The sequence below is a fragment of the Oculina patagonica genome, chromosome 9 (genome assembly GCF_052425735.1).
Source record: "Oculina patagonica isolate OP01 chromosome 9, crgOcupat, whole genome shotgun sequence".
NCBI classification, from domain to species: domain Eukaryota; kingdom Metazoa; phylum Cnidaria; class Anthozoa; order Scleractinia; family Oculinidae; genus Oculina; species Oculina patagonica.
The window spans coordinates 6,810,109-6,825,444 of record NC_135766.1 but is presented as its reverse complement, the minus strand read 5'-3'; the positions used below and the strand labels follow the sequence as shown (position 1 = coordinate 6,825,444).

General features: G+C 37.7%; 1 protein-coding gene across 1 annotated transcript in view; it reads right to left on the bottom strand.

The window, feature by feature from the left end:
- Nucleotides 1–234: 234 nt before the first annotated feature.
- Nucleotides 235–15,336, bottom strand: part of LOC144666762 (rho GTPase-activating protein 18-like) — a 50,085-nt gene continuing 34,983 nt past the window's right edge. The window contains exons 9-18 of the mRNA XM_078528149.1: nt 13,473–13,497; nt 12,544–12,596; nt 11,929–12,029; nt 9,350–9,408; nt 9,041–9,123; nt 8,387–8,587; nt 6,730–6,807; nt 5,800–5,901; nt 2,195–2,459; nt 235–457 (exon numbers count right to left, since the gene is read on the bottom strand). Of these exons, the coding sequence (XP_078384275.1) occupies nt 354–457; nt 2,195–2,459; nt 5,800–5,901; nt 6,730–6,807; nt 8,387–8,587; nt 9,041–9,123; nt 9,350–9,408; nt 11,929–12,029; nt 12,544–12,596; nt 13,473–13,497 (1,071 nt within the window). The 3' untranslated portion in view covers nt 235–353. The remainder of the gene's footprint in view (nt 458–2,194; nt 2,460–5,799; nt 5,902–6,729; nt 6,808–8,386; nt 8,588–9,040; nt 9,124–9,349; nt 9,409–11,928; nt 12,030–12,543; nt 12,597–13,472; nt 13,498–15,336) is intronic.

The window sequence follows — 15,336 nt, the reverse complement described above, 5'->3', positions numbered from 1 at the left end:
TTTTTAAGCGGCAAATCCGATTCACGCAAAAATCAGGTTTTACTGATTTGGCGGTTTTCTGTTTATCGTTGCCATGGAAATATCGATTACCTTAAAATATATATTAAAGTGAACTTCAATCTAAAACCAATATATGGTATAATTTTCATATCGATCCGAGTCAGGGAAGATCGTTTAAAGGCCAATTGCAAATTGTAGGTATGGCCCATAAAAAACTGTATCAAGCCACCTTAATTCAGATCTCTCCACTCTTCTTGCAATATTTTTGATTATCGCTTTCATTTTACAATTACTACAGTTGTATACAGTAATTTCTGTACGATAACCATAACACACAGTACTCAGTGTACACCTCAAAAGTTGAGGTGTTGCTCGTGTGGTTTGACAATCCACTCGGCGTGCGGATTAACTCTACGCAGCGCCATCATGTTCGTGTCATGATCAAGGCATCGTTCACCTGAAAAAATACGAGCAGTCATCAGATATTTGCTACTGCCAGCTGTAAGAAACACGCCTAAATGTTATTCTGAGGTGCAACTGAAAATAAACTAGCAAGAGATGGGTGCAACGTATAGGGTTTGCAACGTCAACAAGCGCTTATTTACTCCCAATCAATTCCATGATTTATTTAAGAATCCTAGTGCAATAATTTTCTGGAGAGCGTTAAAAGGCTATTGGATTTATTATTGGGGAAACATTCAAAAATATCTGCAAGACAACAACCGTCGGGAATCTTTGAAAGGGTTCGGTTGATTAAAGGTGGCCCGCGGGTATTTATGAGGCTGACAGTTCCCTTTTTTAAGCGCGTTTTAAGACGAAAAAACCTGAAGCGATTGCTTAGATTTTTTAGAATCTGAAAGAAAAATCCTTAAATTATATGAAATAATAAGTTTTATAGCGATCAAACGCGATTTGTTTAAGTTATGAGCGATTTTCGGAAGCCTTCGTTTTTAATAAAATGCGAATATACTGTTGTTTTCGAAGAGAAGTGTTATTTTCAAATTCCGCATGATCTTCTGCCACTTGGAAATAACAGCCTGAAATAGTTACTGCTAAAATGACAATTACCGTTACTGCACATGTTTTCCCTGACGGCAGAAGATCGTGCGGAATTTGGAAGTAACACCTCTCTTTGAACAACAACAAAATAATTTCATTCGAAATGCGAGGTTTACAAAGCGATTAGAACTTGGAAAGCAAATGTATCTGACTTTGCGACCAAAATTCTTCAAACCGTACAAACGAAATACGCTGAAACTTAGCACAAACCTTTGCAATATCCTGTTCTAGCTGCAGCTTTAAAAAAATGCAAAACAAATCGACCAATTTTTCGCAATTTGAAATAACGTCCTTTCTTTGATAGTTTCAAAAATTCGGCTGAAAACCATCCATCTTTATTGACTGCTAACATTTGATGTATAAACACGATCTTTTTAACTTTTACACACGAAATTAAGGCGACATCAGCCTCAAAACTGGCTGGTGCTGGGTTATTATAAGTATCACATTTATGCGACGGTCAAGTCAAACGCATAACACAACAGTTTTCAAAGGCAAAATAAATATGTCGCTCGTTCAGGAAATCTACGGAGTGGATTTTCCTGTAAGTTGTTGTGAGTAAACTTCAACTGTTTGGCAGCGTTTTGGAGTCATTGCCAAAAAATTCACCTTGGCATTTTAAAAATATTCGCATTTTATTAAAAACGAAAGCTTCCGAAAATCGCTCACAAATCGCGTTTGATCGCCATAAAATTTATCATTTTATATAATTTAAGCATTATTTTTTCAGATTCTAAAAAATCTAAGCAATCGCTTCACGTTTTCCCGTTTTAAAACGCGCTTTAAAAGGGGAACTGTCAGCCTCATGAATACCCGCGGGCAACCTTAAACTGTTAAACAATTCTAGTCTGAATCCTTCTTTATTCAAATGTGCAGGTGCATAAAAGTTGGACAATGCCACTTGAAGAGCCCAATCCTTTATTAAGCCTCCCTTCTTAATGTAAATCAAGAGAGAGTGTACATACAAATAGTATGACTAGTGATTGGTAACAATGGCTTGTTTGTTTTTTGTGCCCTTGTTGCTTAACTGCTGGTTTTTGATAAAGCAACAATCTACATCAAAACTTGAAGTTACCAATGAAAAAATTATCCAAATAGGTCAAGACGACTTATAAATTATTGAGAACTGCTTTACCTATGTTGCCTCCTGACTCATAGAGAAAGAAATTATCTGAAGCAAACTTGTTGTTGTTGTGAGGGTTGAGGCAGTTGCGATAAGAACCACTAGATGACGAGTCAGAAAGTTTGCAACTTTCAATGTGGCCTTCGGACGGAGATGGCCGGCGTCGGAACTTGGAAACAATGTCTCCAGCTCGCATGAATTCAGTGAGTTGAATCGCCATTAGAACTTTGTTCAGCATCGGTGCTTTGACTCGTATGATGTTGTTTTCATAATCAGACTGTGATAAGAAGAACAAAAAATATTTACATGCATTTATATAACAAACTGTTCGATAAGGAAAAAACACGAAAACATGTTAACGAACCATGAATGCGTGAATCACGACTTCTACGATAACACTATTACAGACAAAACACCTCAAACGTTCCTGTCAAGGGTGGATTAATGATTCCATTATTGCAAATTTGATTTCATTTTTTGCTTCAATATTCCAGTCTTAATTGAATATTTCAATGTTCAAACGGCGACTCGATTCAAAACTCGAATGTTGATTTCATTCATGCGACAGACACGTGAGAATTTCAAAAAGTTCTCCAATTTGCATGAAATGGGCAAGAACATTTTTCCCACTTTTTCTTCTGCCAGTAGGCTAAGAGCCTACAGCTAATTCTGGGAATCCGCGCAACCTACAGATTAGTGAATAATCTGCTAGCAGATTATTCACTTATCTGTAGGTTGCGCGCGCAATGCATGATTTCCAAGAGCAATTAATGTGTCAGGCATCTGGCGGCGAAGGAAATTCATACTTCGTCGATTCACTTCTTTAACCGAGAAATAGTTTGACCAAAGTTTAAAAAATTGCTGGACAATAACGTCTCGGAAAACACAAAATGAATAACAAAAATTGGGAAGGAACTATTCCACGATTAAATAGGACGACCATCCGGAATTAGCACAAGTTTTGAAACAGGTTGAAATCGTTTGTCATTACTTACTTTTCCAGAAAAACAATGTATAATAAAACAATTATTAGATTCGGTTAATGTGATGTTCGGAATAATCAAGGTCTCGGTAAGTGTTATCAGCCGAAGCCGAAGGCTTCGGCTGATAACACTTTCTTCGACCATGATTATTCCGGATATCACAAAAATCTCATCCAATAATTGTTTAGAATCTAGTAAAACGGATCAGTACAGGGATGGAGCTTGGGTTGTTGAAGCTTCATCTGGTAAAGTAACTTGTCCTGTAGCTTTGATGAAACGTTATTTAGACAGGGCGAAGCTTTCCGATGACAGCCCTATTTTTTGTCAGTTATCGAAAACCAAGTTTAGTTATAAACCTAGGTCGAAAGGTTTAAGTTATACTAGTTTTCCACCACTGGTACTCATAGCCTCAGGAGTGGCGGGGCTACTGCTGCCGCTAATGCTGGTATTCCAGACCGTCTCTTTAAGCGTCATGGCCGCTGGTCTAGTGATTCGGCTAAGCATGGTTATGTCAAAGACTCTTTGTCTTCTCGCTTGTCAGTATCTAAGACCTTAGGTGTTTAGTTTTTTCTATTTCGTTGTATCATGTATTATCCTATCTCGTTAGTTGGTCTTGCCCGGGGGACCGTTGAATATGGGGTACAGCTGGCCTGGGGTTTTCCTCCTAGGAGCAAGTGGATGTACGGGGAGGTTTTTCACCCAGCTGTTGTTCCACAACCCCATTTCAGTTATATCGCGTTTGAGTATTTTGTTACTGTCTATAACTTGGTTTATTTTGTAAGGTTACGTTTTTCTTTTGCACTATTATATTCTGTATTCTTTAGAAATAAACCGAACGCTTGGCTTGAAGCGAGCCACACCCAAGGGTTGTGTGTGTTTTGTGTTTGGTCAAACTGAGATTTAGAGGAGAGCGTGAAGAACAAAATGATGAGAAAACACCAAGTGTGGCATAATTCCCACGTGCCTGTCACGTGAAGCCAGACAACAATCCAATTAACATTCGAGTTTTGAATTGAGTCGCCGTTTAAACATTGAAATATTAAATTCAAGACTGGAATATTGAAGCAAAGAATGAAATCAAATTTTCAATAATGGAGTCATTAATTCAACCTTAACAGGAACTCTTGAGGTGTTTTGACTGTAATATATAGATTGAGCCAAGCCTAAAAGCGGAGCTCCACACTTTTTTTCTGGTTGTTAAATTTTGTGAAAGTACTCTCACTGAAAATACTGTTGTTGAAGTTATTAGACGTGTACTACTCAAGAAAGATCCATAGTCGAAATAAATCGTCAACTCCAACCGCAGAAATTGCGCTTTCAAAATCCGGTCCTTACCCGTGACAAAAAAGTAAGATTTAAACCCCCGATATAATGGAAAAAGTAACGTGGTCATCGGTCAGCTTCCAAAAATACATGACCTCGATGAGGTGTCCAACTGAGCTCGCGATACTGGACAGTGGATACCTTGTTTTTACAGCTGTCAATTGACCATAACAAGGATGTCCCATATCAAACATAAAGCCCACGTTCATAGGGTTATGATAAGATGGCATTCTCCTCCCCCCGCTCGGATTGCCTCGTGACTCCCCTCCCCCTCCCCGAGAGTCTTTAGGTGCGGGCACGCGTACGCTCACTCGATAACCAATTTTTTTTTTTGGCTTCATCCATTTAACAAATTTCCTTACCCATGGTGCTCCGCTGGCGCGCTTCGCGCGTTTGAGCTCCGCTATTAAAATTTTGTGGCAAAGGAAAAGTCGTACATAAAGGAATGAAAAAAAAAATCTCCCGGTAGGGTCCAGAGCTATGTTATTTTAATAAAAATTTAGGGTGGTTCTGCACTTACCAAGAGATACTTTTTTAAAAAAAAAAATCAAAAGTTCTCTTGTCGATTAGACAAAAACTATCAAAAATATATACTTTTACTGAGTAGTTATTAAGTCATTAGCCTGAAACGGTCACAATAGGATATTTTATGATTCCAAAAATTTTCCCTGACCAAATCGGTACATAGTAGCAGCCTCAAGCCTCTTCTTCCAAACATTATGTTGAGATCACATTGTCTTAAAATATGTCTTCCGGTCTTCATTCGTAACAAATTAAAGATGATATATTTTTAATTCTACCTGACTGAAAATAAAACATCATGACCTTAACCATGAAAAATCCCCCCCCCCCCTACCCGATCAGTTCCTGATCTGTAACAACCCTGTTGTGATGTTATTTGGATCGGACTCTGCTAACTGATAAAAGCTGTACTGGTTTAAAGAGAACGTTTCTCAGCCGCACCCATCGGGCTGTGTATAAAGAGAACGCCATTTAGAGCCACCTTAAGATCAAAAGGAGCATCCTGATCGGTTCTATCAGAAGTGAGCTTGCGAGTATGCTAACTAAGCTTTGATATACTCGAAGGTTCCAACGAAGCACTTCACATGTGGCCCAGGTTGGCTCAAACTTTCCAGTTCCCTAAAGTCACACCAGGTTAAAAAAAGTCACTTGTTCTTAAATGTAGCTGGATTGTACAATCGTACTATGTTGTACAACTGTACAAGACCGACTCAATATCAAAAGTAGCATTGTGCCCTAAACAAGACAACTGTTATATTTGACATTTAACAAGCAACAAATCCAACGTACATCCATGGAGGCCAAAGGAGCCTCTCCTCCTGTCGAATGTTTCTTTTGTGGAGACCCACCCACTCCATCACCTCGAGCACGTTTTGCGAGTAACTTCCTAACCTACAGGAATTCATATAAAAGAAAAAAGTCGTTAGTCAGAGCTTACGTTTCTCTAAAATCCTTAATTATCAACTGTGATTAGACGGTCAGAAGCAATCTCAAAGCAAATATTGTCTGGATACGTGCAAAATAAAACAAAAAATCGAAATGCTTAAACTTGGCCAAAATGTAGGTCTATTGGAAATATTTCTACTAAAATTTACTTAGAAGATCAATCAGATTTTTCTTTTACCCGAATGGCGACGATGAGGGTTTGACAGCTCTCAAGAGGGGTGCATACATGACTTAAAGGGGCTATGTCACGCAATTTTAGGCAATTTCGGCACTGACCAACTGGTCATAGAATTAATTGAAATATCACAATAACGGCTTAAAACTGTAGACGAACTCAAAGAAACACAGAAAGGCCAAAATGTGCGAAGATTAAAAGGGATTGCGTTCGGGTAAACTTGGAAAACGTCGGCCCGACTCTTTTCAAGTTTATCTCAATTTGTATGAAAGTGTCATTTACAATGCTCGAAAATCATCCTTGTTTGTTATGTGGCCGTGATTTTGCCAATAAAAGACTCTTGCTCTGCCAATTTGAAGTTTAGAGCTCTTAAATTTTTAAATTTTTATTTTTAAATAACGAAAATAAATAAAATTACCTAAAATACCGTGACATCGCCCCTTTAAAAATCAACCACAAATGGACAAAAATACACAAAATATAACAAAGAGAAGACACATTGCTTAACAATCTAAATGGTTAAATGAACACGTTGACTGCAAACATCATCCAATTTTACGATTTATGTAGCAGAAGCCACAGCACCTGAAGAAACTCACCGCTTTGGCGTCTTTAGCTTTCTTGTTTCCTTCTGCTTCATACAGATACCGAACCTGCATCACCATGAATCCAGGGATCTGCACAAACAAGCACAATTAGCAGTTCCCACAGCAAACCTATAAAGTTTACACAATAGAGTTGTTCTGCACAAGAACCCTAGAGATACAAATTTCCACTCGTAACCTTAGGCATGCAAACTAGACAGGCATTCTCAATTATGTCTTCTTCTATTGTTTATGAGCTGGCCGAGTGAATGGCGCAAATGGTGTGTACACAGTATTTAAAGGATCCTAGTCAGCCTCCGCCATTTACTCTCCCATCTAAATTCGGACATTTCGCACGTTGAAAAGAAATCCTCGTCCATCCTTGTGCGTTTGATTAACTGAGGTCTTAAACTGCCACAAATGCATTTTAAAATTATTAGTTGTTATTTTTGACTAGTTATTCTATCATTTTTTTTTTTTTTTTTTTGGAGTGAAATTTATCAGTTAAACTTAGAGGATCCTAGTCAGCCTTTGCCATTTTCGATGCTAACGAAAGTATGAAAATTGTATTGCAAAGCGAAATCTTATTGCATTTGAAGTTTGTTTAATTACTTTTGGCGGTTTCACAGTGATCTCTATCCTTTAGTTACACTCCGCGAAAAATGCAATACCGAAATTCTCGTATGTAAACAAAAACAAAGGCGTGGCTGACTAGGGTCCTTTAAAGACTAAATTGAGAACGCTTGTCTAATTTGCATGCCTAAGATTACGAAGTGGAAATTTGCATCCCTAAGGTTCTACTTCGGAACAACTCTAATGTGTTGACTGGTCGAAAAGTGAAACCGCACAAGACTTTTTTATTATAACAGACTGTCTCATCCTAGCCTCCCACGCAGTCATTTTTAAGGGTGATCATGTGAGGCTAGTCTCATCCCTAATTGAGCAAACGTCCTTGGATAATTATAAATAATAAGTTCTTAATGACTAGCTGCAAGGAAACAAACCTCACTCTTTCCTTAAAATTATAATTCTGCAATCCTCCAAGTTTAGACCATTTTTGGAGCTGGCAACTAAATTTGAACCAAGGTCGCCAGCCTGGCGACCAAAATTGAGAGGAATGATTGAAAGCATCAGCTTAATTTGGTGACTAAAGTGTTTCACTGGCGACCAAAACTTGAGAAGTTGGTGGCCAAATGGCCACTAAGGAAACAAACAAACTCGGAGGGTTGTTTGGTGACTAGCTGCAAGGAAACAAACCTCACTCTTTCCTTAAAATTATAATTCTGGTGTAAGAAATTTACCGACATTAACTGCACAGTACTGATGTTGAAACACAGCGTCTTTTGGCATTAATGATCACAGCATTTTCTGTGACTAACCCTTTACACAGATATACTTTGTAATTCAATTTACTCTGGGCCGCAGATAGTTTCATTGCCTTTCCTTTTGGAAAACTGCGAATAATTCGTACCATCCTATAACATCAGATATAGACTAAACACTGTTTTCCCAGTTCACGGAATGAGGCCGTCAATTCAGGCAACTAACCGTAAACATGCTAACCTTAGTTCCACTTAGTTCAGGACAGCAATCTACTAAATTACGGGCTTGCTTAAGCGCAAATCACACGAACAAAAGACGCGGCCATTTCCCACTAAAGCGTGTAACTCACCGTCCACAAAATAGCTTGATACTTGATTAACATTCTTACAATGTTCACGGTGCCTTGAGCCTGCTTTATTTCTTGTAATGTAGGTTGCGATTTGTTGGTGCAAAGGAAAAGATTTGGAGCCATGATCATAGCCACACTGTTCAAGCCCATCTTGTTCTGTTTTTCATGGGCTACCACTCGGCTCAAAAACTGAACAAGAATCTGAAAAAGTGATTGTTACATGTGAAGGTCAAGGAACCAGATGGCTCAAGAGTAGCAGCTGTTAACTCTGCTTCTGTATGGCATAACCATTTTGGTTCAGCATATTTTGCATTACTGTTTTGTTTTTACCAACAAAATGTACATTGTGTGATCAATTAAGTATTCTAGCTAGTTTTGTATCACATTGCATGCGAAATCTTCCTGAGGGTTTGACTGTATTTGGTTAACAGGTCACTGTCAAGCAAAAGCAAGAGCAACTCTTCAAACTTTCCGGAAATAAAATCACTGACAAGTTCGGTCTTGTTGATACTTTTTAAAAACCTCTTTTTTCACGCTCAATCACTTTTTGTCGTTCAACCATCATTAAGAAAAAATATCTATCAGAAAACTGTTTGGATTATTACTGCAGCAGTATTTGTAAAACATACTTTGATTAACACAAATTTAACTTACCTTCAAACAGTCTCTATGAACTGCTGGCAGCAACAGAATTAAAAGATTCAATGCCTGAAGCTGTTGTTTTCTATCAGGTATACCTAGATAGAAAACATAAAATGATATTCTTAAAACATTTTACAGTGTCGCTAATTAGCTTCCACAAGTTTAATCTTACCAACACTGTAATATTAAAAGTAGATTGTATTTATGTTAATGATAGCTACTCTATATATCAAAACGGCCACCAAAATAGAGATTTTTGTTTCAGGTTAATGTAAGCTGTAAGAAAGTGACAGCTTGGTAACTAGTCACGTGACCACTCACTTTCCACAGATGCAAATGTTGGTTGATATTCTTGAGTTAAAAGCGGAAAAGGAAGTTCTCTGTCAATAAATAACAAAACAAATGCTTGTTACAAATCACATGCTAAAACTAAAGTCAATTGTAAGAGTTCGAATAAATTGCTATTCCATCAGGAAGTTGTTTTGGAATGGAAGTGGAGAATAAGGCATGCAACAAAACATCCACCCTGGCTACAGAAAACGTTTTGTTGAAAAAAGAGTCCATCTTTCAACTGACCTCACAAAACATTTTTTGGGAAAGATCAGTCAGTCCTCAAAAGCTTGATTCAGCAAATTCACACAGAAATCTGGAGCACACTATCACATGACTATAAATTAATTTCATCTTTAAGATCTGTTCAACCAGCCACACTCAACTGAATTGGTGCCTATCTAGTTTTTCTTGTCCTCAATTAAGGTGATTCCACTGAATTGCATTGTGCATCCTTGCTGCACATAAGTTTTCGCATCATTCAGCGTGCGCACACACACAACACTACTACTCCGGGGCTAAGCTCGGTAGGGAAATAAATGGTCGTTTTCTCTTAAACAAGCATGGTGACCCACATTTCTTAATTCGCTGTTTTCACCGTTCCCATAATACATCTTGTTTACCCCCCAAAATTTTTGCATAAGCATTGTTTTCAATTTCTCTTGGGATTTACAGTGACGTGCAATCGTCCCCAGAGAAATTGAAAACAATGCTTATGCAAAAATTTTGGGGGGTTATTTAAATAAAACAAGATGTATTATGGGATCGTGAAAAAAGCGAATACATCTATTCAAATGTCATATGGTTGTCTACAATATATCGCGATTTAAAGAAAAGTTTAAAACTCTACATTTGAGATATTTTAATTTACCGATAAATGCCGTAAAAAACACGTTTTTAGGTAGTGTCGTTAATGGGCGCACGAAGCAAAATCTTTAATTTCTTTCATTATCTTAATTCATGTACAATAAGGATTGTTTTTAATATCAGATCAAAGTCTATTAAATTGTTGAACAAGACTAATACTTTAACGCAATAATGATTTTTTTTTCTAGAAACAAGAGTTCCCCATTCGGATTACTAGGGTTCAGACTAATATATACCTCGCGGGTCATATATATAAACTAATCACCTAATCACGTCCAGAAATCGAAATAACCAGTGGCACTAAATACCTTATTCTTACTAATTCTCGCGATATTTGCGATTTCAAAATAATCACGAAATTTATTACGCTCAAAACAAAAACAAAAATTGCGCAAAATTTAAGGTGGCCCGCGGGTATTTAAGAGGCTGACAGTTGCCTTTTTTAAGCGCGTTTAAAAATGGGAAAACGTGAAGCGATTGCTAAGATTTTTGAGAATCTGAAAGAATAATGTTTAAATTATATAAAATGATAAATTTTATGGCCATCAAACGCGATTTGTTTAAGTTCTGAGCGATTTTCGAAAGCCTTCGTTTTTAATAAAATTCGTTTATTGTTAAAATGTCACGGTAAATTTTTCTGTAATTTATCTATCTTTTAAACTTTGTACATCTATAGCCTTAAAGATATTTGAAACATTTTTTGAATTTTAAATGTTTAGAACTGCAACTACAGTAGAACTCCGGTAACTCGAACTCAGATAACTCGAATAACCCCGCTAACTCAAACAAACTTCCATTTTCCTTGGATTTGACCCCACTTTTCAGTCATTCTTACTCAGTTAACCTGAACTCGGATAACTCGAAAGCCGCGCTAACTCGAACAAAATTTTGTTTCCCTTGATCAAAATTTTGGTCAAATTTACCCCGATGACTTGAATTCTTGTTCTTGCAGCTTGCCACGGATGCCGATTGAAATATCCTATTAGCTCTTCTTGCCGTGTAATCGGATTTAAACTCTAAAACGAACACTACAGCAATTTGATTTTAATTAGAGCAACGAATAGATCACGCATTTGACAGCCATTTTTCACTCTTATCATAAGAATGTATGACCGTGTTAGAGTTTCCGACGAGATAAGTTTAATTTGCACTGTACTGTGTACTGAACACTGAAGTGCTTATAAATCGATAAACTATCAATTATTAACTTGGCAAATTGAATGTTCAATCAACCCCGATAACTCGAAACCCCGCTTACTCGAACTGTTTTACGTTTCCCTTTAAAACCACCGAGGTTCAACTGTATTTTCTCTGCAACTATATTCTTTCCGTCCTGTTTTCAACTAGCACCCTCCTCTAATTATTGATTTTTTCAGCTTATAAATCGGCCAAAACCTCTTTTGTACAGTCAACAAAGTTTCAGGAAGTTTCCGTTCGCAGGCTTCTTGTTATTACGCTGAACCAGACATTTGTAAATTCCCAGTACAGTCTTACGAAAACTGAGCCATAAAACACTGACAATATCGCGAAATTTTATACACCTCTGAAAATTAATACTGGTCAGTACTTAAAAACTCAGCTGCTGAATTTTCGCGAAATTTATTACGTGCACGCAAGATTAGTAAGAACAATGTAATGCGAATGAGCTTAAAGTGAAGATGGCGTGCATTTTGACAAAGTATGGAACATTGATCATCTCTTACCGTAAGAATTGTTTTAGCAGGGCTGCACAGTCATGTGCTCTTCTGTCCTCCAATACAAAACATCCATCATTAAATTTTTCTTCGACTTCTTCTCTTATTGCCTGGCACAAAAAAGATACATGATCAAACACTTTAAACTCTTTTTATCCTTCTTTTAAACAAACAAAAACAGCACTTGTGGATTTGTTTCCTCACAGGCTTCCCAAGCTCATAAGTCGTCTTTTTGATGTGTTTTTAGAGCCCTTCGGGCGGCCAACTCTATATACGTGGTGTATGCGACAGCTTGTGTATATAGAGAAATGTACGAGAAAAAGTTTATTTAACTAAAATGTGTCACTTACTTGTTGTCTCAATGACTTCGAATAACTTCGCTAAATGGCGTCGGAATGGCTTCAAATTCGGCACAAGACACAAGTAAGCGACACATTTGAGGTAGGTAAACTTTATTTCAAAATAGATGGTTATTTACCCGATTTTAGAGAATCCGTGATTTTCCCATACATTTCTCTATACACACAAGCTGTCGCATACACCACGTATGTAGAGCGGCCGCCCGAAGGGCTCTTAAAAACACATCAAAAAGACGACTTTTGAGCTTGGGAAGCCTGTGGTTACCTTGACCCTTCCTGCATTTCCAGGAACTCTCAAGATACCTTCTTCCTTCAAACCTGAAAATACCAAGTTCAGGATAACAGAATACTGGCTAAGAATACTGGCTAAGATATGTGATACAGGCTTGAGCAAGCAACAAAAAATAAAACTCGACAGGTTGTCAAAATGCAAATACCGTAAGTGATCTAATAAACGCCCGGGGCGTCTATTAAATTTTTGGGGTCCTAGGGGGGCGTTAAATAGATATGAGGCGTTTATTAGAGAGAGGCGTTTATTTCAATTTAACAGTAACAACGTCAACAAAACAAATAGGAGTAAAATACATAACAGAGTTGGTGAGTAGGAGACTAATCTAATCTGCACTGATGCAAAGCCTACAGATGTTGTTCATAGTTTGATAACGGTGTTTTTATCGTCATCAGGGTCAATCATGTTGTCATTTTTGGCCTCTTCGATGTCCAAGTCAAGCAAAAAACTAACTTAATTGCGTGATTTTACTCTATGGAGCATTTCCTTGGTTTTTGAGATGATTCTTCGAGGGGGGCGTCTATTAGACACAGAGTGTCTAATACAAACTTTGCACTTCAGGGGAGGCATTTATTAGATACGAGGCGTTTATTTGAGAGTGGGCGTTTATTAGATCATTTACGGTAAGGGGGTGGAAGCCAAAAAGGCAGCACATCCGGGCAGGCAGTACTTTGCAGCCTCCTCTCCAAGCCCCTTGCAGCTTTGCTGCTCGTTCTCCCCGCTTTGCCGCTTGCTTATGTGCACTTAAAACCCCAACAAAACCGCCAGCTAGTGTAGGATAAAACCTTTCCTTCAAACTTTACAGTGAACTATCTTAGGTCAAAATGCATTTTGAACTAAATACAATAATTAAGTAATAAAATATAATACCAGTTTCAATCCATATATACGATAGGTGAACATACCTTTTAACTCCAAATATCTGACAAGCTGAAATAAAATTCATACCAATTATTGTATCTCTTATCCACAGCTACAGCTAATTGTAATTAATATGGCTTGATACAGCTTGATATGACTGCTTCTAGCTAGTGGTTTTCTCATTTTTATTTAATATCATAACACAATGACAGTTGACTGCAAGCCCTTTGAACTTGAACAAACCGACAACAAGTTTTATTACACCATATATTTTTCTCAATAAAATGTGGGATCTCGAATAAATGCAGGGTATTCAAGGTGTAGTTGTAAACAAGAAACTTCAAGTAGTTTATAATCGGGCGGTTAATGTTTGACCACTTCTTTTTAGTTATTTTTTAAAATTGGCTAGAAAGGTCAAAAAGGCACGGCGCAGCACAGTAAAAAAATATTTACAAATGCAGTCACTTGAGAAACACACAGTCACGGAGTGTGCGTGAGCTGAATTTCCCTTATCGCATTATCTCTTGCCTTATGCCACATGCCTTGCCGGATAAATTCATGCTTAGGGCCTGTTTATATGGAGGAGAGTTGTCCCTGGTAGGAGGGTTACCCTCCATACCGAGCCACCCTGGGTGAGAGAGCTTTTCATACGTTTCTTTATAAATAGCTTCGAACTGTTTATATGAGAAATTGCAAAGTTGGCTCGGGGGGCAGGGTGGCCCTAGATGGAGGGTCACTTGCTTTGAAGGTAGGGTGACCCTGGGGAGCGAGCCAACTTTTTTCCATCGATATAAACAGTTTGGTTATTTTCGCCTCGCCTACCAGGGACAAGTTGACACATACGGAGCATGCGCAAACGCTAAAATCAGCAAAAACAAAATTGCAGATAAATTGAAATCAAACTCGGTGGTAAATTAGTCCAAAAAATGGTCTTGGTCGACGATTCAGCATTCCTGATTTTAGAAAAAGCAGCCATAATAGATGTTTCAAAACAACTCTCGCCAGTCTTTTGAACCAATAGGGCCAAGTTTTAGCTCGGTCAACAGGGACAACTTTTTCATATAAACGCTCGGCAAAAGATGGCTCGGGGAAGAGGGTTACCCTCCTCTTCAATATAAACAGGCCCTTAGGCATACAAATATTTTTTTTGTTCCAAATGTTGAATAAAATAAACCCATACCAGTTGAATGACAATAAAAGGGAGTCCATTTCACGCCAAAATAAAAAGTAGACTGAGGCCATCCCGTTGTATTTCTCCGTTTAGCGTCGTCCGACGACTCAAGTCCAAGTTTTGCACCAGTCAAGAAGTTTGGAGAATTGAACCGAAATTTCCCTGATTACGTCATTTCTTTTTTGATCCACTGATGTATAAACAAATTTCTGTCTGGGCTTGCAAATATTTATTTTGTTCCGAATCTTACATAAAATACGCTCAAACCATTTGAATGGCATAAATTGATTTTGGTTAAAATAAAAGAAGCTTAAAAATCAAGTTCTTGAAGTTTAACTGCTATTTTGCTAGAAAAACACAGCTTTCAGTGGCATTTACAAAGTCGCGTGATTGAAAGCACGTGTAAAAAAGAGAATACCTGACTGCGTGACTCAGCTGGTAATTTCCCCTTGTCTGGCGTGCCCTGACAAATTTTTGCTGGGTTTGCAATTTCCTTTCGATTCCAAAAATAAACTCAAAACACTTGCATAACACACGAAAAATAATTCATTTTTCATTTACAAAATCTCAACGTGAATACTCAGTGCTTGCTCCGAGCCATACGCTTGAATTAAAAAAAAAAAAAAATTTCACAAAAAACAGAGCGCAGAGAATTCGTAAATATTTTTAAAATAGATGCATGTTTATTTATAACTATAGGCGAGCGATCGCCAATAAACATCACAACTTGCGTGAGC